Raw genomic sequence first — 25,287 nt, 5'->3', positions numbered from 1 at the left:
ATACCCCAAACCAAAACAATGAAGGGACAAAATAATCTCGGTTTGCACTTCACCCTCCTACTCGTCACAATCACCATTCATTGCTTGATAGGTTGGCCTGCCAGCAATTGGAATAGGCATGGACACTCCCTTGGAGGACAAGAGTCCCTTTATTCTTGCTGGAATGAGAATAATGAACACAGTTCTTTTCACGGTCAACCTTAGCAGTCCACGATTAGGACACTTGCATTCTTGCATTGAGTACATATTTTAACCACAGCAGCTATGAGGAAGATATGCAGACGGTATATAGATTCAAGACACAGAGATGCATTAGATGCATGAAAAGAGGCCCACATACCCCAGTTTAGACACAGAGATCCAATTGGGAGCCTCACAGAGTTCTCAAGCTTGAATGCAAGAGAAAGATTGGAAGCAACAAGTAAGAAACACATACAATCAAACAAAGGATGTAGATTTGAAATGTCCATGAAGGTATGTGTACCCTAACATAGAAGAGATTAGAAGAGGGACATCATTTTCAAGTGGTGTTACCAGGAATCAGAAATGAGAGACCCAAGAATAAATGCTGGTTTGGAATATACCAGTGGCCACTATTATTGTAAATGAAACAACACTAAAGCCAGTTAAATCATGAGTGAATATTTGTTGATGAGGACACACAGGGAACTACATTTACTTTGGGCCTGACAGTTTTGAAATATTTGCCCCTGACAATTTTGAAAGGTTAGGCACCACGAGATTAGCTGCCCAGGATGTCACTCTTCCCTTAAGTGGCGAATTTGGCATAGGAGTCAAGCCTCCAGTTTTCACACTTGACCACATTGATATCCAGTTCTCATCATACAGTATATTTGACTTTAATGAGCTAAAAATAATACCCTGTTTTGTAGGCCTGAATTGGAAAGTGCACACATCACATGATAAACCAACATAACAATATTTTTAAAAATATCTGTACGGAAACACACTACGCAAAATGAGAATCATTGTAGATTTATGTTCTTCCAATCATTCACATCTACAAAACTGATTCATCTGAGCCCAAAATATTTCCTCATTTATTTTGTACTGTATTTTTATTTTAAAAATACAAATACACCAAAGTTAATTTATTTACAGCCATTGTTTGACATATACTTGCAGACTGGTATTCATGATATGAAGAAGACCATTTAAAACTCCTAAAAAATAACAATTTTTTTTTTCTGTAAAAAAAAACCAGATATGAAAATAAGCTTGCCAGAGGCATGTTAAAATTGGTTATCGGTCTCCTGTTTAGGACCCCCATTCTCTCTAATGGCCACATTACAAGACAGAACAGGGCATGTGCTAAATAGTGGCACCAGAAACAGCAGCAACCTCATCACAGTACTAAGCAGGGAGAGAGATGAACGGTCCAGGATCATAGTTCGTCGAGTGTCAAAGTTGGCCTTGGTTCATTTGCTCCACTGTCTCGAACCTGGCTTCATAATCTCTTCTTCAAAATAACACATTATACTTACCTTGCAGTGTGGCAACCCTGATTTTGGAGGAAGCCAGCTCTAGCCCTCCACCTTACAGCTGCTATTTCCGTTTCCATAATGAACTTATTTTTGTGTAGGCTGGTGTTTTTGTTTTACTATCACCAAACCTATAAAGTAAATTAGGAAAGGTCAGTGATCTAGCATATGAACACATATCTCTGTAACATGTGCTTAAGCCACTGAAGCTGTCTTCTGAACCATCATGGCACTCAAGCTTATTAATAGGAATTTCAACTTGGATTATTTCACCTGATAAATATATTCCCCAACGAAAGTTGAAAACACATCTTTTGCTATAATGAGCACACGCGGTAGGTTGTTTAGTAAACAGACAATCTACTATAGGATTAATTGACCAAACCAGACCTTAGTTGTCAACAACAGCCAGGAGGCACACCCATAGCCTCAGAAGCATGCTATGCATTATCATGGCATATGCACCTTTTGCCTTGCCTTCAAAGTAAGACATCTCTGACCACGCTATCATATAGCACGTATTAGAGGGTTTCCCCAGTTGGCCCCTGCTGTGACATGAGTTTGGACCTACCACACTGTGATGATGTTCTGCCTTCATTTTAAAATGTGTTGCATTCAAAATGGTTACATTCCTGTAGTATAATTAACCACTCTAAGGTGGAAATGGATCGTATGGCACTGATTTATTGCAAATCTTTGTAGCCATTTTACAGCCATAGTTCTGAAAGATTACATGTAAATAAAGTAACAGATTAAAATGAGTCCCTTTTTGTAACCTTTGGTTGCCTGGGGGCCTGCACTACAACTCCAATGAGTAATAGGCAGCTGAGTCAATGTTACAAGAACATAGAAGTTGTAGTCTAATACACCTGGAGAGCCACACTTTGCAAAACTGTGATTCTCGCGTGAGTTTATTTTTAGTTACTGGTGGTAGCTAATTTGAAAATATCACACAAGTGTTCACTGCTCAATATTCCAAAACACTGTCTTCCAATTTACAACTATTAGGAAGAGAGTTTGAGCTGTTTTGTGTGAACCTCTCAAAGATTCTAAACTGTTTTTAGAAGAATTTTGATGTCATAACAACATTACAAACAAGTCCAGAGCTTGCTATCGTAGTGAATGATCTGCTCTTAAGAGTGGTGAAGTAGCTCCCGTTCTTCCACCTTGACTTGGCCACCACCACCACCTGTTAGTCCAAAAATAGGAGGCTACTTCAAAGAAATGAAGACACACCAGTCACGAGGAACAAATATATAAACAACCGTTTATTCACACTCGAGCGGACTCAACTTTGACAATGCATGGCATACAGGCATAGGAAAAGTGAGCAAAAACATGTGGGTGTAGACGTGTTTTATGCACCTTCAGAATACCATGACGGATTCGGGCTAGCTCATCATGTGATAATGGCTTGTGACCTACAGACCTATTGATGTGGGCAGTTTACTATGGCAACATATGCGCAAACACTCCATGTCACCGTACAGCCTATTTACTGTCTGGGAAACAAAGCAGAGAGGGGTGTAGGAGGATATAGTGTTCTCCAGCACAAGGTAACATTCCTCGCGCTACTTTATCTATGTTATTGCTAGGCTGAAAAGGTCAGTCTGTATTTCTACTCAGTAGCTTGATCATTCAGAAACAGAATATGCTCTGAATTGTGCTTCGCTTTAATTGTCTGGATTGCACATTAACAATTAGCTGCGGAAAACAAGACAGTGAAGGAAGAAAGGATGGCACCTAATTTACAGATTAGCTATGTTTGTGCAAGTGCTTCAAGGCTCTTTGTTACAGTGTTCAGCGTGCTCAGCGGTTTCAACATTCCTGTGTATGGGGCATGTTTTAGGGAGGCTTCCGAAAGTGGTGACTTTGTGAGTTCTCACCGCGTTCAGAATGAAAACCTGGAAATGAGAGCAAAGCAGCTAAAATGGCGTTTTCAGAAACCGCGATGGCGCGGTTCAATATGTACGTGCTTAGGCCAATATTATAATGAAAAATACATCATCTTTTACACACCATGCAGTGGCCGCAGGACTGTGAAAAGTACCCCTTTTTGCCATTAGAGAGAACTTTTGAACATATGGTGCTACATTCTTACAAATATTCGCTCAGATTGTTTGTTAGTTTCAGAAAAGATAGCACCCTTTTCATGATTTGTTTATTTCCTAATGTGTGTTTGATGATTATTTTATATTTTCTGATGCTGATCCCAATTTTGCCTCTCTGTATACATGCATTAACATTTGGTAAATACCCAGAGTGTCTAACTAAACTGCTATCGCAAAAAAACAACCACATTTGGTTTAGTCTGCCCCAATTTTGTTTGATTTCTCACCACCTATTAAAGTACTGCTTACTATCAGTTGCTATCGAAAGCCAATTACATTTAATGTGTGAAACAGTCTTGCATATTTAATGGTCAATTCCTAAATGTTAATGGATGTATTATTGGTGTCATGCTCTCAGTTAGTGACCGGTTAGGCGGTTTCACATGTCTGCTCTGGGTTTTGTGAAATATTTGCAAGTGTATGTTCACTTGAATATTGTGCGAAGGCAGTCGGTGATGGGTATGGTAAGTATAAGTTACAGTCAAAGTCTACAAGCCCTTCCCAGTCTCCGGTAGGTAAATCTTTTGATCAGACCCTTATAAAAAATGTTTAAACTCTGCTGCATGCATATATCGGCTGAACTCAGTGTTTGAGTAAGCACGGAATTGCCAAACATTGTGCAGCTCTAATGTGATCCCAGCAGGACTCAGTTAAGGCAAGGAATCATTACTGATTAGGGCCAGAGGGAAGTCACTATGGATGTGCATGGTTTGAGGGTGTTATCCTGTTGCATTCACATCACACATTGGTGGCAAACCTAATCATGACACATAACGTGACCAAACCATAACTAACTGACTCTGCGAGCCAGTTCAACATTTATACAGTAAAATAAAACCATTCCTTTCAAATATAATGACAAAACACAATGGGGTACAAACAGAAGGTAGAGACAGGCATATAACAGGAAGAAGGAAACAAAGAACATCTGTAAAACACCCAGAAACAATGTAGTAATTAATCCCTACATACAAAATTAACGTACGCTTGAGGCTTGGAAATGATTTGCCAATACTCAAGTGTGCGTTCTTGCTTGTCTTAAATGAGTCCTCATGGTATCTCGTCTACTATTTAAAACTCCCAATGGTCTTAGCAGACATATTTGGGATCCTCCTGTCCCCCCTCTGGTAGTGTCGAATTTGATCTCATCAGTCTTGCTATTTTTGACAATAAGTGAAAAGTCAATGTTTTGTGATTTCTGTTTTTTAAAAGGCCAAGTGGTGGTATGGCTAACAACTAATGCAAGTTTTCCCAGGTTCAGTACTAAGCCGGCTGTGAATCAGATGTATGCACTATTGGTGCACACTATGATGTGGGATGGTGTGGTTTACTAAATAAATTGTGAACTTTCACCATTAAAAAAACGTCCTTAATTAAATGTCCTGGTTTTATTATAGTTATGGTTTCATTTATATTTTAAGGGACTATAAACTGCAAAACAATGTGTTGGGTTTAGTTCAATGTTAACAGCATTTCAATGACAAAGAAAAGTGTTCCTGGGAATTCTACTTACAATAAGTTCTTACTGTGGCATTCGGGGCCCATTTTGAGTGACATAGAAATCTCTTACTTAAAGTGTGTCTGTGTGGGGCGAGGGTGGGTGGGTGCGTGCATGTGCTTGTGGGTGTGTTTATGTAGCAGAAAACTTCTAGCACCCGTGTCTGATCTTTCAATATACATTTATTTTATACAAAAAGAAGTTACACATTTCAGCTTAACCCACTTCCCCCCAAACTACTGCCATTTGGAGCATTAACTTATCAAGGGATATTTTTAGGTGAACATTTTCCATAATGGTTTCTGTCCCAGCATTTTTTGCACCTCTTCCGTTCCACATGCTAAAATCCTGGCTAGTTATTTGGGGATTTTGTTTGCACAAATTTGAATTTGTTATATTGTAAAATCTCATTAATATATTGTTTAAAACATGATTGCGTACACTGCTCTCAATAGAAGACATTAATTATGATCTGACAATGCTGCAATTGTAAACTAAAATATTCTTAGAAAACAGGATTAAAAAAATAATTCAGTCGTTGATTTCAAAGTTTAAACTCTAAACCAAGTTAAAACATTATTAGTGCTCTTTGTAATTAAAAATTCATTACACACACCTTAAGGAATTATTTTGAAGGGTCACACATGTTCATTAAATGTACTTTGAAGTAAAAGAACCTGACTTATGGAATTATTAGCGTGAAAAACGCAGATTTGTGCGCCTTTCTGCCCGAAAATCCACATACTTCAAACAGGGATTTTCGGCCAGAAAGGCGCGCAAATCTGCGTTTTTCACACAAATAATTCCATGAATCAGGCTGAAAATGTGAAGGTCATGCAAACCTATTTGAATGATATACAGAAAGGTGAACATGTAACGTAAAGTGGTCTTACATAGCACCCTTCTGCCACGTTTGTTTGACTTGTTGAGAATGACTCTTTAAGAAAATAGGAATGAGGGTATTAGTAAAAAAAAAATGTTATAACATTTTTATTATGATGTAAAAAATTGGAATTAGTTAAGATGTTCAGAATTTCTTTGAAGCAGGCAAATCATATTGAAAAACATCAGTAGTGTGTTTAGGGTCATTCGTAGGTTAGGAATAGATGTTCTTTCGATTTTAGGTAAGAAATAGCTACAGATGTAAAGTATTTCTTTGAGAAATTGGCGTTATTACTAAAATAGTTCTGAAACCCTTTAAGCATTTGTAAAAATATGACTACTACTTAAAAAGGTTTTAGGAATTCTGCAATTCCTAATTGAAACGTTATGAACTATCCACAATTGTATAAAGCAGTATCAAAAGGAAGGTGTTTGAAAGGGGAATTTCAAAAGATTGTAATTAAATTTAACAGTTGTTTAGGCTTTCTAAAAGGGGAATTAGTAGTTAAATAGTTCTCAAAATATTTTACAATCTTGTTGAAGGTTTTACATGCTAGTATTTTAATATGTTTTAAAATTTGAAATTTATGTGACAGTGGTTACACAAGCTATTGTGGAATAATACACATTTAGGTTTCTCTATTACAATGTTATTAAGGCTATGTGGGCTTGTATGGACACATTGGAAGTGTTTGTTTAAATGATTTAAATATTGGTCAGTGTGACACATTTCCAAAGCCACTACATATACTTTAGAACATTTCAATACATTTTAATTATTATTATAAACCCAATACAAATCATAGGTTTGTATTGAAACATTCGGACCTATTGCCAAAGCAGTACAATAATATGTGAAAAGATCAGAATGAAATTGATCTTATATCATTCCCAACTCTAGAATGGTTTCCTCCAGGACTCCAATGTACAATGAACATGAAATTGTCAATGCTACAACTTGTTTGCACTTTATTGTCCCATTACATCTGATTTTTGCGATTTGGAGTTGTTTCAAAGTGTCAATCTTCTTTTCATATAAAGTGGCACAAACTATTAATAACTGAACCGCAAACTTGCATTAATTGAAGCCAATGTAAAGAGAGAACTATAAGAGAAGCAAGTTTGTTTTTATTTAATGGAAGATTTTTAATCACAGGTAGGTGTTATAATTTAGAGAACTCATTTCCATTTATTTCCCCCTGACACTGTTTCACTTTTTGAGTTTGTTCTTTCATTTTAATTTTTACACTTTAATAAGCCAAGGTACATCAGGGTAACTGATGTGTTTTAAAGTTTTACGTTTTAGTTTTCCTTTGGTTGTCCTCTTTTTATATACTTTTGGTTTTCTTTTTCCTTTGTTTCTTTTTATTTTCCCCACCATCCTATCCTTTCACCCAAACCCTCCGTTTACCCACACTACTTAAATTAGAGCCATCTGCACCTCCTCAAGACATACGATGCACAAGTCCAAGCTCCACTAGCATCTTGGTAAGTTGGCTGCCCCCGCCAGTGGAAAAACAAAATGGAATAATCACCGAGTATGCCATAAAATATGTTGGACTGGATGGGGAGGATGTCAAGCCCCATGACATTTTGGACATTTCGTCGGATACCACCCAATACCTTTTGGAACATTTGGAAAAATGGACTGAATACCAGATAACTGTGACTGCCCACACTGATGTTGGACCCGGCCCCGAAAGTTTGGCTGTGTTGATCCGGACAGATGAAGATGGTATGTTGCCTTCTCCACTACAAGAATATGCCCCTCTCAAATGTCTCAATCTTCTATCTACGTCGCAGAATACTCCCTTTTTTTCTGCCCTCCTTTTCCTTTTCCATTATTGTTCCCATCACAAATCCTGTTATAGTCAAACGCCTTTCCTGTCTGCTTATGAGCAATAAATAGACAGACCCACGTTTTGGGTGCTTTTTATATCTGCTACCTTCTCCTTTCCTAGAATCCTCTACTTTGGAAGAGAAATCTTCACTTCTTGCATTCTTGTTTTCTTGTCCCATGAAAGGACTACAGGCTCTGTCCTTGAAATCTACATAGATTTCTTTTTTTTTCTTTTCTTGGTGCCTTTTTAGCACATATTTTGGAAGACTGATGCTTCAACCCTTTTGCCATCTTTGGTGTTTATTGTCTTCATGTCAGAATGGAAGTGAAGAAGGTCCAAATGTTATCCATTTTTGTATTCCCCAACGAGAAAAAATGAAAAAAATATTCTTTTTTGAAAATCTATTGCATTTTTTAACCATTTCTTTTCAAATACCTCTGTACTTTAATGCTTTGTGCTGCAAAGCATCATCCTTGGCTTTTTTGCATTTTTACATGTCTTCTCTTTCTCCAGTGCTCTTTTTTTCTTCCATTTCTTTTTTTGCATCAGTCATTCTTTTTGATATTTTCACTAGAAGGTAGAGCAGATGTGTTGGGCAGTTTCATGATATGCTACATGAAGTTGAAATAAAAAAATAATAATAATAATTATAATTAGAAAAAAAGAGATGTCTTTAGTCAGTCGGACCAGTACCTATAATTCTGTTTTATCAAATGATGTTGTTCCAGTTCCAAGTGGCCCTCCTCGCAAAGTCGAGGTAGAGGCTGTCAACTCTACAGCTCTCAAAATCACATGGCGCTCACCTATGCCGAACAAGCAGCATGGCCAGATCCGAGGATACCAGGTTCATTATGTGAGGATGGAAAATGGAGATCCGAAAGGGCAACCCATGCTGAAGGATGTCATGTTGGCTGATGCACAGGTAACTACGAAAGTCTTGAATTGTTCCTTTAACACAGAAACAGTGCATTACTGTATTGCAAACGTTTGATATTGCTTTTATCGTATTGGATATGTCCTTAAATATATACATGTTTGCATGGCTTGTAACCCGTTTCCTAGTACTGTTTTTTTTGTAATCAATTTACTAGTCGCCAAAATGAATCTTCTAACTCTAATCTATACAGTTTGCTTTGGAGCCTATCCTTATTTTAAACTCTGCTGTTGTAAATGCTCATGCAAAAACACATATCAGGAAGCATACGTTCAGGTTTTCTGAAGATAACTGCCACATTGTCTAACAGAGTATTAATGAAAAAGGGATTGTACTCACAGGCAAGGTCAGTTTCTCAAGCGAGTTAAAAAGAGAGGTTATTCGATGCCTGTTTGATCCATTTTTTTTTAAAAAAATGTCATAAATCAGCCATGGTCATAATTATTTTTACACAAAATGTTCTTGTGTGTTTCATGTTTTTGCAGAACCTTTGCAGAGTTCACTGTGGGTGTCAAAGCATCTCAGTGCTTTTGGGAAACTAAATAACGCCACAATGTGTATTATGCTTAGAGTGTGTCACCAATTCTGCTACAAAAACAAGGTCTACTTGTAAGCTTTAGAAGCAAAGACAATGGGCTTCATTTCGAGTTTGCCAGTCTGGAAATAAGGGTGCTGGTTGCAACTTACCAGCACCATATCCAGACCGACAAACTACAACTCTGCCTGCCAGGGCCGTAGCACCCGGCAGGTCTGACCTGCCGGGCGCAACGCCCCCAGAAAGCAGAGTTATCACAGCAACACTGGCACCGTTAGCAACAGTGCCAGTGCTTCGTGAACACATTCCCGTGGAGTTCTATGGGACTTCACGGGAATGGGGACTTCCTGAATCTGCCGCCTGATAACCCAGGGTGCCGGGACTTGTAATGACCAAGTGGGAGCGGGATCTCAGGCGGTGGATTCAGTGTTACGGGGACTGCAGCAGGAGATCGGGAGGTCAGAAGTTAGTATTCAACTATAAGGTTAGTTTGGTTGCTGAACTGTATTTGGCCTTACTTGTGGGCTCAGAAATCCATGGTCCCATGGCATGTCTTACCTATCGTTCCTTAAATCTTTCCACGTTTGCGGGTTTTGAGGGCTCAGTTTCCTGGTGTTCCCCGTGGGTGGCCCCTTTTCGCGTTCTTTCTGTGGGGGTTAAGGATAATCCTCCTGTTTAGCCCACTGTTGGTCAGTTGTTTCTTAGCGTGCTACTACTGGGTGGCCTGCCCAGTGGACTCCTCACCCAACCCAGCACCAGCCCATCACTCATTGTACCCCCCTCCCAGTCTCTTCACCGAACGGATGAACATGACACAGCATTCAGGTCATGCCTAGCAAACAGCACCATCTCTCACCAGCCTAAATCCATGGACCAGACTTTATCCAACCAACCCAGGCTACCCAATAGTTGAATATTAACTCCTGGCCTCCTCTTTCTCTCCCCTCTTCCTCCCCCTCTCCTTTACCGATATGAATAATTCCGATTTTCACTTATTTTGTAATATCTATCTTGCACAAACATCACTTGATCACTGGACTTGTTAACACCATGCAATATCAATTATAATCAAAAATGTCACAATATATTTTCAAATCTACGCTAAGAATAATATGTTCAATAATCTCAGACTTGATAAAGACCCAGAGGGGTCGAAACACGTGTCAGCTGACAAGTCAAATAACCATGACATAGAAAATTAAAACTGAATGTAATAAACCAAAAATATCAAGTGTCTTTAATGATTTGTTTGCAAGATAAACCGGGCAAATACAATTGCCAAACACTGTTATGCTACCTGATAAAGAGCAAATATGACAAAAATGTCTCCATCGACACACCTAGGGCCAATTTAAGTTATCTTTGCTAACACCACACAAGGACTATTTCACTACAATGTTGAAAAGCCTAACCGTGCTGTGGTAAACCTTGTCTACAAAGACAGCCACTAGAAAAAGGCTTGCATTAGATGAAAGTTGAACAAGTTTATCAAAGCTTTGTAAAGATCTTCAAAACGGGTTTAAGTAAATCCAGAGTTCAAGAAATGCTTTCTTATTTGCAGTTGTGCACAGATGCCAGTTGCGATGACAACGCTGGTCTGAATACGAGCTTAGTGGTATGTCCTCTGAACATATCAGTAAAACTTTATACCTGTTTATTTATTTATTTATTTATTTATTTATTGTTCATTTGCCAGGCTCTTATACAGCAAGTAAATACCATTTCAAAGCGCCCACAGAGCAAATGGAGGGAACAGGGTGTGAAACACATTAATAACACATAAAAGGGGAAAGAGGGACAAACCTAATATGCCTTGTGAGTATTCTGTTACTGCATGTGGTATGAATGCAGTAACTTGAAGGGTCCACAAGATTCATGCTATCCCTTCAGTTATTCCCCATTGAGGAGTCCGGGATTTCGGATTACTGCATATGATAATTACTGCATGAGGTAATTATTTCATGCAGTAATGTTTTAGCATGGCATATGGGAGTAGTTACCTCCACGCAAAATCTGGATGAAGAGTTTCACTTCTGAAATTCCTAATTTGGCAAATTAGTAAAACAGCTGGTACTCAGGCCTCAAGACATTTTCAAGAAAGGCAACATTTGCAAAGTGCACTAATAGGTTTGGCTAAAACATGCAGCTTGTGACAGTTGACATCTAGGAACTCAAATTGAATGCTTATTGATATGGCCATCATACAGCTAGGCCTCGTACAGGGGGCACACTCATATTGCAGATGCTGGCTCCAGACAGTCATAGATGGCATGATGACCGCCTTGAATACTAAGCAAATCAGAAATGCACGGGCCAGGATCCCTGCAGAGGCTGAAGTCAGAGTGAATAGCAAATTACAGGTGTATCTTCCACACTCAAACGCTAATCAGAAAGACAAAGTACCACCTGCTGATGAACCCATGACGTAATGCAAAAAACATGAGTGTTAAAATTAAAATTTGTGAGAATTTAGAATTTTTTTGCATGTGAGCTCAAACTTTTGGATGGATTTGAAGCATTGCAAACTGGTTCAAACAGAGAGTGACGGTGTAGGCCCCACTTTCATCCCAGAACTTCTACCTTGCACTGCTCTTCCTCCACCATCCTCCAGCGATCTGCAGCTAAATGGGACCTCTAAGGCAATCCACATCTGGCACCATAATGTATGTAATTGCCATTTGCTATGCCCTTGTGCTCTAGCACCTAGATGGAATTACCCATAAATTACTTCGGACCCAATAATTAGACATACTCAAAGGAGATCGTAAAACACTGCTTTAATCTCAGGAAGTTAAGCAGGGCAAAAAAACACTCCTCAATTTGATTCATGCAAGATCACAAAGCTACATCACTTGCTTCTAGTTTATATAATGCTAGATGTATCATCTATATTGCCATCCTATATGGCAAACTTAAAAACCTATCAATCGGTGGGATTGGATTAGGGAGTTATGTATACTTATAGAAAATATATGTGTTATATTCTCATTGGTGTTCATTTGTCTGTGAGACACACTCTCAGCTACTTCTAATCACATAGTGTAGGGCATTCGCTATATCAGAAAATGTGGCAGAGGACTATTTTGCAACATTATATGAAAAGGTGCATGGCAGGCTATTCAGATTGGTTGGCAACCCAAATCCATCCTTGGTCATTTGGCTTGTTAGCAGCACATACATAGAAATGAAACACAGATGGTTGAGATGTGTGAGCTCTTCCTCTGTTGCCCAATTACGGCATCCTCTCTCATCGGTAGGCCTCATGCCAATGTCTTTTGTTTCAAGACTGACCTTGCCAGTATGCTCTGTCTCGGGATATATGAGGGAACTCCGTGCCTAATGGATAGCCCGCGTTTGTGAGCTCCTCATCACGTGTTGCAGGACCGTGAAATTGTCCATTGTGACAGTGCATTTAGTACAATTTGATTAATTTATGCTAGGCGCAGTACTCTGTTTAGCCTTTAGAGACTTGGTCACTCCACTTCACATAGGCTTTTGCCTTTGTGGTTATTCAATACTTGCATTAGTAAAAGTTTGGGTTCCTCCTAATCTTTAGAAATGTGTCCTTGCACATGTTTTGCTTATTAGACTCCCTTTGTGCTTTTTCCTTCATCTTTTAAATAGTGTCCTGGGTCCAATGTGCTCCCCTATTTTGCAAGGAAAACAGCTTCTTCATCATCTTTCCATGTTTAAAATCCTGGGTTTGTATTTTGAGGTAGTAAGGTTGATTGATACAAGCCGTCGTCCATTTTGTTCTGATGGTAGACCTAAACGTTGAATATATGTCTCTTATAAGCAAGCTTCCATGGCTTCTTTCTACCTCGTGTTTCAGCGTATTTGCAGTTATTGACACAGGAGCCACTTTATTTTTCTTTGTATTCGTGAATTCTACATCATGGAGTACATGTTTCTCTTTGTGCTTCAATTGCATTGTCATTCTTCAGAATTTTCATATAATTTCAACATAGGTTCATATGTCTTTAAGACATCCTTTTGCTGTCATTAAACTTTGTTTTAACGTACATCCATTTTGTGGACCATTTTATCCATGGCTGCCTTTTGACAACTCGGCAAGGGATATCCTTCTTGGTAGGTTTCTTCCACTGTTTCAACATGAGGATATCTCCTAAATAGCTGCTTGAGTGCCTATAGTTTTGCATAGAGTCAATGAGGTATGGACATATCACATAGAATTGTGCCTGGGTTCCTAATAATAACTCTTTGTCCATCATTCCAATAGGGTGGGTGTCAGGGGGCCGTGACTAAGGACAATGTGTCCAGTTTCTCCTCTATAGCCTGTTACTAGACTTTTGTCAATTGTAATGAAATTATACCCTCAGCAGGAACATATGCATATCGCTCACCCCTTCTCATAGGTTGTTGTCCTGAAAGACAGTTTCCAGCAGCACACCCAAATTAACACCTATTCTCCCTTATGTTTTTTTTTTTTTTAACAAACAACTCTTTGTATTTTCTTTCCTACAATTATGTTAGTTGATGATCCGTAAAAGGAAAAACACAAGCCACTTTTTAAAGCTTAGATGGTTTTTCGTGTACATGCTGATACAGAGAAGATATTTTGGATTCCTTTTCTGTGCTGATACATCTGAGTATGTGGGCAGTGCCAGCAGGACACCAATTCAGCCTGCATCCAAGCCACACACACTCTCATCAGGGTCTCCAACATGTGCCAGAGCACAGATGATAACACAGGGAAGGCCGTGAGGACATGCCAGCGTATTGCTGGTTAGAAATCATAATGGGTCTCTTCACGAGTTGGGCGGTATCACGGCGCTAATTGCACCGGGATACTGTCAAATGCTATTTGCGTTACCGCAACTCGTTCCAGCGCAATTCGCAACAGATCCCGAGTTGCGGCGGTGGGTGGGGGGGCTTAAAGTCCACATTCCCCAATGGGTCCATTGGACCCAGTGGGGTTTGGGTTGGGGTGGCGCTATTAGCCCAAAAATTGTAATTTTTACCTCCAGAAAAAAAGCTGGGGGTAAAAATGCCTTTTTCTGCCCCACTCGTGATTTGGCCAGCCCTTAAATGCAACAGTAATACCTTTGCCGCCACATTTAAGAGCTCAGGCCAAACTTGTGATGATGCCCTTAAGAATGACTTCACTTTTGCTGACGTGATGACACTGCATCCATTTGCCCTTTCCTAGCAGTCCAATGTTGTCTTTTTTGTGTGATTATTCCTTGTATAATCTTTAGGTTACACAGTGTGTTCTTGCAATTCCAGATAAGGAACCCACGATTACCCTTTTAAGCCAAAGCAAAGCTAACATTGTCCAGCTGTTGTGTTTGCACTGATTCTACTTATCACACACAATGCTGGCTGGAAGTCCCATTAGGATTTCAGTTTTCACGTCTCACGTTAACATAATACGAACCGTGGATTGTGCTGATATGAAGCCATTGTTTGTTGGTGAGAGTGTATTTATGCCCTTTAGAAAATGTCTAATGTGGATTCCCTCTCTTCAGGGATTCACACCGTCTGAATGTACCCTTTAATTGAGGAAACCCCAAGGCACTGACTGCCAAATTGATCTATGCTACATCCTTTCATTGAAGCCTGGATGCAAGAAAAGGGCGAGTCTTCAATTGCCTCTCGAATCATTATCCACCTAACAGGAGCTGTCTGCACAGACAGCGGTTCCTCCCTTTAATGATTATTTCCTATGAGAAAAGCTTACTCTCTGCATTAGATATGGGATGCCAGAGAATAAGGAGCCCCATGATAGCCCGCCTCCCAGTAGTCTGGTCATTAGCGTGTACCTACTGATGGCAACAAAGCTTATGCCATGCTAAGCATCCCGTGCAGGGATGCAGCACGCCTATTCAATATGCTAATCTCACGTGCAGTTTTACATACACATTCCACACAGCAGATGAACGGAGCCAGTGAGGGCATATCCAACCTCTGGGTGCATTGAATACACGCCAGCTGGAGCTGACCTCAGATGCGTCTAGTTAATGTTTTGACTTTGGGGACCTACTTCTTCGTCACATGTGCTCCATTCTGATATTGTGGCTATTTAAATTGCAAATAGGTGGCCATGCCCATGTTTTGGAACCTATACTCTACTACTCCAGTGCCTTTCCGTGCACTGAAGGCAGACAAAGCTTAAGCGTTTCTTCTGAATTGTACGTTATCCAGACCTGAACTCATGCACATATAGATAATGCAGGGGTCCTAAAATTACTGTAATGGGATATTATTGTCATTAAGCGGACCATAATACAAAGCAGATTTAAAGAACATGATTTCAAGGTGACTGTCTATACGCACGTCTAGTGGTTGCCCATATACCTTCTCTATTGGTCGCATGTCAGTCCAATGCTGTTGTCTAGAATTTTGAAAGCAGTCAATGAACCAATGGCACCATGTAGCCTTTACACTCCCTCTGCAGCCACACTTCAATTAGGGCTGTGATTGGCCTTCCATCATAATGTAAAACCCAAAGGATTTTGTGAATTTGAAAAAGTAAAACACACACAGCTTGATATCAAATGTCCTCTTCCGTCTTGGCCTAGATATCCTTATATCATGTCTGCCTGTTGCTATGTGGCTGGTTGATTAATGTGCATGCCCCTTAACGTTTGAGGGCCATTGGTAAAATCATTCACGCATTATGATGGGGTGCAGCCAAAGCACCAATGGCAAAGCATATTTGCATACCGCGCAAGTGCCTGCTTTTTCGAGCCTTAATTTTCCCATCCCCATCCCTTCATTATTCCCTGTTTGGAATAGCCCATTGATCTACCCTCACAAATAGTTCACAACCAAGCTGTGGCATGCCTCTTAATGATATAATGTGCTCATTTCTAATTCTCAATTTCATGTTGTGAATCTTTGAATAGATTACAAACTGGAATAAGAAACACACTTTTTATATTGTATAATATAATACTGCGTTTAAGTTTTTTCCTTGTCTTGTTTCTGAGTGAATATGTGATTACTCTTTCGTCCTGTCCTCTTTCCTCCATACTGCATGAGCGTCCCTTCCAAGGGACGGGCAACGGAACCTTTTTCACCAGAAAATTAGAGGCACGCGGGAGTGCGGCCCTGGGAGCATGTGCTGCCCTGACTCTGCCCTCAGGCGCCACACCTAAATCCTCTTTTACGGATCGACGGGGATGGGCCGAATTCTTCAACAGCGCTCCTGGGTTTGGCTTCGGCCATTTAATTGCACGGGCTGATACTTCTTCTCTTTTTCTTTTTTGTCTTTCTTATCATTCAGATCCTCAGGCGTTATGCTCCTCCCCGGCGCATGTCGACTTCCACAGGGTTCAGCAGGTGTCCATACTGCAACGGGCTCTTTTCAACGTCAGACCCCCACGCCCTCTGCCTACGTTGCGTTGGCCCAGACAACAGTTGGCAAGCTTGTGCAGCGTGCGGTGCCCTGTCATCGAAATCGCTGAAGAACAGAAGAGCCAGATAGAGGGAGCTCTACCAGAAGTCACCTCCAGATGACCTCAAGAACTTTGTGAAACATCGAGCCAGGCCCAAGGTAGGGCCTCTATTTTGCATCATACCCTGCAAGGGAGACTCCTTCCCAAGGACTCGCCCGCGTGGGAGGGACTGCTCAGGTCCTTGTACCAGCACGCGCACCGAGGCTGCTCCAGCTAACGGACTACTGTCTGAGGGATTCTCTGATCCTCCCGGTGACAGTGCTGAGGGACCGGAAAGTTCTTTGACCGGGTCTACACATGAGGGGCTCCGACCTTTTATCAGCATTATATCTGAGGGGCCATGCCCTAGTACCGGCAATACTGCCGAGGGGATGCCTAAACGCAGCTCTACCAGCCCACGGGCTGAGGGTGTCACACCTTCCGGGCATAGGCCTAAGGAGCAGGGTAGGCCTTGCAATCTACACTCAAGAGTTTTGGAGGAGTTTGGGCCCAGCGAGCCGAGTAACACGACGCAGACACGTGGCAAGCAGCTCAACAAAATAGCTGCCATGCCAGACATCAGCACCCATCCGACGCCATTCCAGGAGTTCGGCGAAGGACGAGTGTCAAGGTGGGACTGGCCTCAAACAGGTACGTGGCCTACAACCTATCCTTCATTAGCACAGGGCAGGTTTCCACTGTGTCCTTACGGGCAGGGTATGCAGCGGCTTCAACAGCCTCCCGTTACCTCGTCGGTACCCCCTACCACCTCTCCCACCTGTGAAGAGGAGTTCTTTGAGAGGTTCCTCTGGCTCATGAAGTCACGTCGGATGGGGGTTATGCTCTGGGACACCATCAGGGACTTGCTCCCTACGATGCTACCGGCACCACAGGCTCCTCCTCCAGCACCCCTTGCCATGGCGCAGCCTCTGCCTCCCGTTTCCCCAGCCGATTCCTCATGCGGCTCCGTACCAGCCTCCGCCTCAGCCTCCGCTCCGGTCCCCATACCCCAGCTTCGGGCTCCGGCTACTCCTCCACCTATGCAGGATCCTCCTCACCCACAGGATACGGATGAGAAGGAGGATCATGACACGCCATCCTCAGCCAGGGCTTTCTACGAATGTCTTGCAGGACTAGCAAAGTGCCTGGGCCTACCCCAACCTGAGGTTGAGCAGCCGGCAGAGGGGGTTCTGGCTGAAGTCCTCACACAACACCCCTCTGCCAAAACGGGAATTCCTCTGCAGACTGATATAGTCTCCCTGGCCAAGAAGGGTTGGCTCAGGCTCCACTCTGTCCAGTCGGTCAATCAACGCCTGGACACCAAGTACAGGCAGATGGAGGGGGAAACACTCTTGCTATCGGCCCATCCTCAGCCATACTCCTCTGTGATTCGTGCAGCATCACTTTACTCCAAGATGCAGTCGTCCTCAGCCTCCTCCTCGACGACACTGCTAGGCAAGCAGGAAAAGATCTTGGAGGCGTATGGGAAGAAGCTGTTTTCCAACACGTCCTTGCATCTTCGTCAGGCCAACGCTGATGCCATGGTGGTGCAGGGACTACAAGCTATGGATGGGCAAGCCCTCTCGGCCACCCACCCCACAGATTCCTCGCTCGAGGGCTGGGGGGCCACCCTGGGCGATCTCTCGGTCCACAGCACCTGGACTCGACAGGAGCAGGAATACCACATCAATTGGTTAGAGCTAAACGCCTTCTGCCTAGCGCTCAGAGCATTCCTACCACTTTTCAGGGGCAAGGTTGTCCTCATCCAGACAGACAACTCGACCAACATGTACTACGTCAACAAGCAGGGAGGCACCAGATCCCCTCCTCTTTGAAGACTGGCAATCTGCATGTGGGAGTGGGGCCCTAGAAAACGACATCTACCTCACGGCAGTCGATCTCTTGGGGAATCCAACCTGGAAGCGGACAGGCTCAGCAGGTTGGGAGCAGACAATCATTAGTGGCAGCTAAACTACCTCATTATTCAGGAGATCTTCAACAGGTGGGGTCATCCCCAGGTGGATCTCTTTGCCACCTGGCACAAAAAGAATTGCCCTCAGTTCACCTCCTGGCAGGAGCAGGGCCCCGGCACCCTGGGTGACACATTTCGGCTTCAGTGGAAGGGCATGACGTCTTACGCCTTCCCGCCTACTCTGCTGATTCACAGAGTGATTTGCAAGATCAAGGAGTCTTGCCAGCTCAACATCATTCTAATAGGTCCATGGTGGCCGGACAGGCTATGGTTTTCAGAGCTGCTCAGCCTCTCGGAGATGCCTCTGATTCACCGCCCAATGGGCCCAGCACATCTTCTGGTGCAGCAGGGGGGCAGGGTCATCCACCCTGCACCTCAGAAACTAGCTCTCACAGCATGGTGCCTGAGCAGGTAACGCTGCAGCACCTCAGCCTCTCCCAGTCTAATCTGGAAATCATACAGGGTGCAAGGAGCAAGGCTACCAGGGCCCAGTATAACTGTAAATGGACCAGGTTCTGCCACTGGGCAGACTCCAAGGAAATCGACCCCCTGGCATGTACTTTGGACAACGTGCTCTCCTTCTCGGGGCACCTCGCCCAATCTGGTGGGGGGATCTTCTCCTCCAATCCTATCATCAAGAAACATTTGACGGGGCTCGCAAGGCTGTTTCCGCCCATCAAGAGGCGGCACCCTGTGTGGGACCTTAACATAGTCTTGGGCTCCCTCGCACACAAACCGTTTTAGCCAATGGTGTCCGCGGACATCAGCCTGGTCACCATCAAGACAGCCTTACTAGTCGGCCTCACCTCGGCTCGGAGAGTCAGCGAAATCCAGGCGCTGGTTACCTCAGAACCATATACTACCTTTCACAGGGACAAAGTAGTCCTGCGGACACACCCAGCATTTCTGCCCATGGTGCCGTCTGCTTTCCACTTGAACGAGGAAATAGTCCTTCCTGCGTTCTTTGGCGATCCTAAGGACGAAGCACATAGCGTGCTGCACTGCCTTGATGTCAGGCGTGCCCTGAAATTCTACTTGGACAGGACCAAGGGCTTCTGGAAATCGGATGCCCTGATTGTCACTTTCGGAGGCTCAAGACCAGGCTATCAGGCCACCAATGCCTCCATATCCTGATGGATGGTCTCGGCCATCAAAGAAGCGTACGAGGGACAGCACAAGCCGCTTATGGCCAACATGCATGCCCACGCAGTCAGGGCCAAGGCAACGGCCATCGCATTCCAGCGCCATGTCCCTTGGAAAGTCATAAGCAGGGTGGTCACTTGGGCCACTCCCTCGGCTTTCTGCAAGCATTACTGTTTGGATGCCGGCTCTAGATCTGATGCGGCTTTCGGACATGCAGTTCTCAGGAACCTATTTGCTTAAGGAGGTCTCCACCCTGGGGCTATAATAAGTTGTAATCGGCCATGCAGTATGGAGAAAAGGGGATGGGACGTAAGAATAATTATAAGTTACTCACCGTAGTGACTAGTCCTTAGTCCCCTTTCCTCCATATGTCCCACCATCCTCCCCCCTAATAATACTGGTGTCATTAGGCAATGTTAATCTATTGTCGACGCGTCAATGGGGACTGAGGTGTGGCGCCGGAGGGCGGAATGAGGGCAGTGCATGCAACAAGGCTGCACCCCTGCGTGCCTCTAAATTTAAATGGACGGAAGGGACGCCCATGCAGTATGGAGCAAAGGGGACTAAGGACTAATGTTAGTCACTACGGTGAGTAACTTATAATTTTCTTCAAAACTTTTTTTTGTGCTAATTATTTGTGTTTTGCTTCATGGTAATAGTACATCATCCTGTTATGTTTGCTACTTCATTTTACCTTATAAAACATGTGTGTGCCTAGCATATCTGTCAGCAAACACCTAAAAAAGCTCTGTGTTTGTGTATTTTGATGTGTTTTTGAACATTTGCTTTCTTTAAAAAAAATATTATTGCAATTGGTAAAACTACCCCACACACTCCCATGAAAGATGTACATATATGACTTTTATCAGTTTACACTTTTGTATAAAGACTTTAATACTCCTGTCACATTTTTCATTTGCCTATCATTGTAAATAGCAGCATACATGTGCAAAGCGTGTTGCCTTACGCAGTGTGTTTTCCGCCAGTCTGCAAATCAGGGAAATATGTTATCTTGTTATGTTATCTTGCATTTGTATAGTGCCTGTTGCCATAGTTTATGGTGTTGAAGCGTTTTTGCCAATCAGAGAGACAACGGAGGAGAACAATATTGCTTCCAGTAGGGGTGGGAAGGAGCAAAGTCGGATAGATAGTTGGGATGAGGGTGAGGGCTAGATGAGGTGCACAAGAAGACATTAGAAGGAAGGGTGGCAGAGGTATGAAATTGCAACAAATGTATCTTGGGACTCAACTGTATTATATGGGGCGTAGTGCCGAAAGGAGAGACAGCTGGAGAAGAGGTGCACACTGCAGCAAGTGGTATGTCTGACACGTACTCACTTCATGTTGTGCCTGGGCATGCAGAAGTCCAACCCAAGAAAACACAGATTGCAAATTCCTTCTACTTACTTCCTTGGGCCCACAAAAACATTTGGCAAGGGTTGTATGTCAGGAATTTCGAATTTGCAGAGTTTACAAAAGCTCCACGAAAAGTGAGCAAAAATGCGTACTTTTTTTGGTTCCTCATTTAGTCACTGTTACCAAAGCCTAGGCTTGTGCAAATGCTTGGATACACAAAGCCTGGCTATGGCTTAGCCTTGGTCAGACTTTTGAGCCTTCCACTGTGTCATGGTATGCCAAAGCATATATAAACCATGCCCAAAAAAACAGAGCGTGCAATGCCCCTCTACTTAATCCTCTAAGCCCTGCATGGCCAGGTTCTATAGACAGGAAATCTGGAATGAAACATGGGCAAATTTAACTGAGGGAGGGATTTCAACCACATCTTCCCTGGGGGCAAAAGCTCCAGAACAGCCTTCCTGGAGATTCCTGAGGCCTGCTAGGGCCTATAAGGTAATGGTTATATTGGTGTTTGAGGCAGGAATCCTCTTAGGCTGAGGCTCGGCGCTTATATGAGTTAATTTACATAAACCAGCCTTTAACTAGCCTTCTCATGCTGGACTGTGTCCTGTTAATGGAAGGCAGAATGTGGTTGTTAGGGCAAAACAAGGGTGTATGTTCTATTTAACAGATTCAATTTCCAAGCCCTCCCTTCTGTTTTTTTTTTGTTTTCCCTGTTTAGGAGGTTGCTACCTGTATGGCTGCTTCAAAGGTGCTTGAAAATTAGACTTTCAAACAAAACACTATAATGAAACCTCAGCATAGCATAGCATAGAATAGCATAGCATAGCATAGCCTAACCAGTGATTATAAAAGGAAAACGTGCATAACAGAGTGCACAGTTTACCCATATGTCCAATGTATACGAAGAGCGGTGTTCACCTAATGTGGAATGGTCATTTTACAGAAATGTTATCATTCCCATATAACATTTATTTTTGATAAATCCAAATGCCAATCTGCTAAGGCCAGGTCAGCAGCTTATTTTGTGCCTGGCTCATCTATGGCGGACCTTGAGAGAACCCAAGAAACACAAAAAACCTTTCACAATGACTTCACGCTACATCTGTACAGCCATCGTCAGATTTCAAATTCAACATCTGCGATGAGGGAACAAGGGTTTATGTATCATTCATGTTTACCCCTAAGGCAGGCTTCATTACCTCCCCTAAATACAGTTAAGGCACAGTTAAAGAGTAAAGTGCATACATGTCCATGACCTGCACATAAATGGACCCTATGCATAGCTTGCCCCCCCCCCCCCCCAGACTCCCACATCTTTGTTCTTTGCTGTTAACCTTTCTGTTCTGCAGCTTCAAATACTTGTATTTCTAAAAAAAACAATGATGCTGTCAGGGAAATGGTCCATGACATTGGAATTCATTATCCTTCCACCTCCACAGCTCTGGTGTCAGCTGTCAAAAGTTCAGTAAGTGTCTGAGATGGTGTATTGTGAAACCTTCACTGTGAGCTAAATATAGCTTCTCAGATGTTCTCCAATACGATTGGACAGATTGCTTCTACCTTCAGACACAATATGTTTGAGCGGATTCCAGAATGATTGTAGTACGCCATTGGGGTTTCTTGTTTTTCCCAATTCCAGGGTAGTCATTTAATCTATCTTGGAATCATGAAATGCTGGATGGGCGCACCAGTATGCAACCGTCAAGTAATTACCAGCTTTCTATGGAGGATGTGCTAGCTCTCTGAGCTAGCATAGATGGAAGCATGTATTTAATGTATGTAAAGGGGATGATATAGCATAATTTGCCTCCAAGAGACATTTGGTAAAATGAAGAGCTGTAGAAGACAAGGCTGTCAGGCGGGGTTCAGAGATTACTTTGGCACCCTCCAATAAGGCTGTCTATGATCTCTAAAATCATGGCTATTTGGGATTTTTAACACATGGATGGATGTAGGGAGTGAACTCATGTCTTTGTTTCCAGGAGGATAGCTGAGTTGCAGTGCGCTCGCCTTGGAAGCAGGACGACATCCAGCAACATGGGCTTACTACCTGTTCCCGGGCAAGCATGCTATAAAAACCCAACTGCACTATTCTATTTGAAGTGACTGGAAACATACTACAAGTGTGTACTCACCTTGTATATCGCGTACTGTATAGGGTGGCATCACAGACCGGGGGTACTGTTCTGATCATGGAGTTATGGACATTAACAGTCTACAAGCCACAATTCTGAAAATACAACCACAGATGTTCGGAATTTAAAAAATGAACAAATACTCATAGAGGCCTGCGCCAAGAGGACTTATATCACCAATATTTAATGCAAAAGATCACAATGTGCCCTTACTGATGACACCTGTTGCGGCATTTGCCTTTTTCAAATGAGGGCATATTACATTGTGGAAATTCACAAAAACAAAACATGTGTCTTCTGCTATCCCTTGGTTAAGGTATCAATTTCATGGGTTATATCCTGTTTCTGAACATCTTTTTTACACAGCGTTGGCTTTTCATAGGTATTTTAAGATGACAACAGCCAACTCATTTTAATAGGCCTTCCCCAGGTCTAATGCACGCTGACAAGCCCTCAGAGCTAGAGACCAAGTGTAGTCCTACGTTAATACCATGAAAACACTTTTGATTAACACATTATAGTTTTCAAACCACGGGCTTGCAAACCTTTATAAGTCACCCCGTCATTCACACACAAATACTCTGCAGATAGCTACAGAACTTCCTTGTACAAATATTCAGTAACCTAATAGAGAATCCAATCACCACAGTGGCCCCTGCGAGGGCAGTGTTGCTCATTTGTGTTAATCCAAACAAACGGGGTAGCACTGATCTCACTAATGACCAAAGAGATTGCCATAGCAACCACAACTGTTTACAGCTACCAGGACCCTTCCTCATGCATGCGTTTTCAGGGTAGTCAAGTTATCCTAAAGCTCTGTGATAACAGGAATGCTATACATGGATCATTTAAAAAGGTGCATTTTATTTTGCTCTTTCAAACATATGCTTTTATTATCATTTTCTTAACCAAGGCAATTCTTGACCATGTGGAAATAGCTTGCCAATCCATGAGAATATTCAAATGACTGCAAAGGAGCGGCTCCAAGCATGTAATAAGAGCAGTGCACTCCACCATGACTCTTCTCCAAGGATTAGATATGTTAGATCTTCACGCCCCCCATCCATCAGCAAGCATTTTGGCAGCTCCTGCTTTCAGTAGTGGGCAGGGATGACCTGTGATCTTACGGTTCTCGGACCTGTCAGAAATCACTGAACTCAAGAACTCATTTGAAAACCAGATGGGTGTTGAGGGAGGGCATGACCGAGGTTCACTTCCTCAAATTCAGGAGTTTAATGTTGACTGAATGCCTTTTTCTCAGGAAAGTGTATATGTAGGTTGAAAGCATTAACACGGGGGTACATCTAGAAGCAGGTATGAGGGGTGTTTAAATCACCCAATGAAGGCTACTCACCAAGCCCATCACTGACTATGAATCCCTCACATTTGACTCACATGAATGAGCTGTCATTAAATGGTAATTAGAGCAAGGTTTCAGCAATATGTTGGAAACATCCTGCTGCCATCCTATGTGTGTGTGTGTGTGTGTGACTGGTGTGGAGGGCATCCACTGGAAAGGCCTGGACCTTTATTGCTAGGCCTGCATCCTTGTGGGCAAGGCCCTGGGTGTACCGCCTACAGTGATCCATTGCGTCCCAGCTAGGCGTCTGCTTTACCAGTCCCATGCATACATGCATGCTACATACATGCATGGTGCATAGGTTATTGTATTTTTTCTGGAGCAGGAGAGGCATGATATCAGTCTAGGCAATCGCCATACGAAAAAAGGAAAGCAGTATGATCTCATAGATGCCACCGTCTGCACATCAAGACTCCTTTATCCCTCTCCAGTGCTTTTATACATGATAGAAAACAGGTGGATGTTAGACTCCGGGAGTAGTGGGTTGTGAGTGCAAAATAGCAGATTGTGCAAAATACAGCAGCTCATTTTGTTCGTATCCGTCACTACCATGGCTGCCATTGATGACAAATGCAGAGTTCTACGTTTTCTGGCTGGCACATAAAACAGTAT

General features: G+C 42.6%; 1 protein-coding gene across 22 annotated transcripts in view; it reads left to right on the top strand.

Moving 5' to 3' along the window:
- The window catches only part of PTPRD (protein tyrosine phosphatase receptor type D), a 4,803,934-nt gene that overhangs the window by 4,370,986 nt on the left and 407,661 nt on the right, over positions 1–25,287 (top strand). For 13 of the 22 annotated variants that reach the window (XM_069625937.1, XM_069625939.1, XM_069625938.1 and 10 more), the window contains 2 exons: positions 7,423–7,728; positions 8,563–8,756. The exons of 5 other annotated variants lie outside the window; for them this stretch is intronic. In XM_069625937.1, the coding sequence (XP_069482038.1) occupies positions 7,423–7,728; positions 8,563–8,756 (500 nt within the window). The remainder of the gene's footprint in view (positions 1–7,422; positions 7,729–8,562; positions 8,757–25,287) is intronic. 4 more of the 22 variants (XM_069625945.1, XM_069625944.1, XM_069625943.1 and 1 more) reach the window with 1 other exon arrangement.

This window comes from Ambystoma mexicanum, chromosome 6p (genome assembly GCF_040938575.1).
Source record: "Ambystoma mexicanum isolate Mex_15411 chromosome 6p, UKY_AmexF1_1, whole genome shotgun sequence".
Lineage (NCBI taxonomy): Eukaryota > Metazoa > Chordata > Amphibia > Caudata > Ambystomatidae > Ambystoma > Ambystoma mexicanum.
Note: the sequence above shows the minus strand (reverse complement) of the source record. Positions and strands in the feature narration are given on the sequence as shown.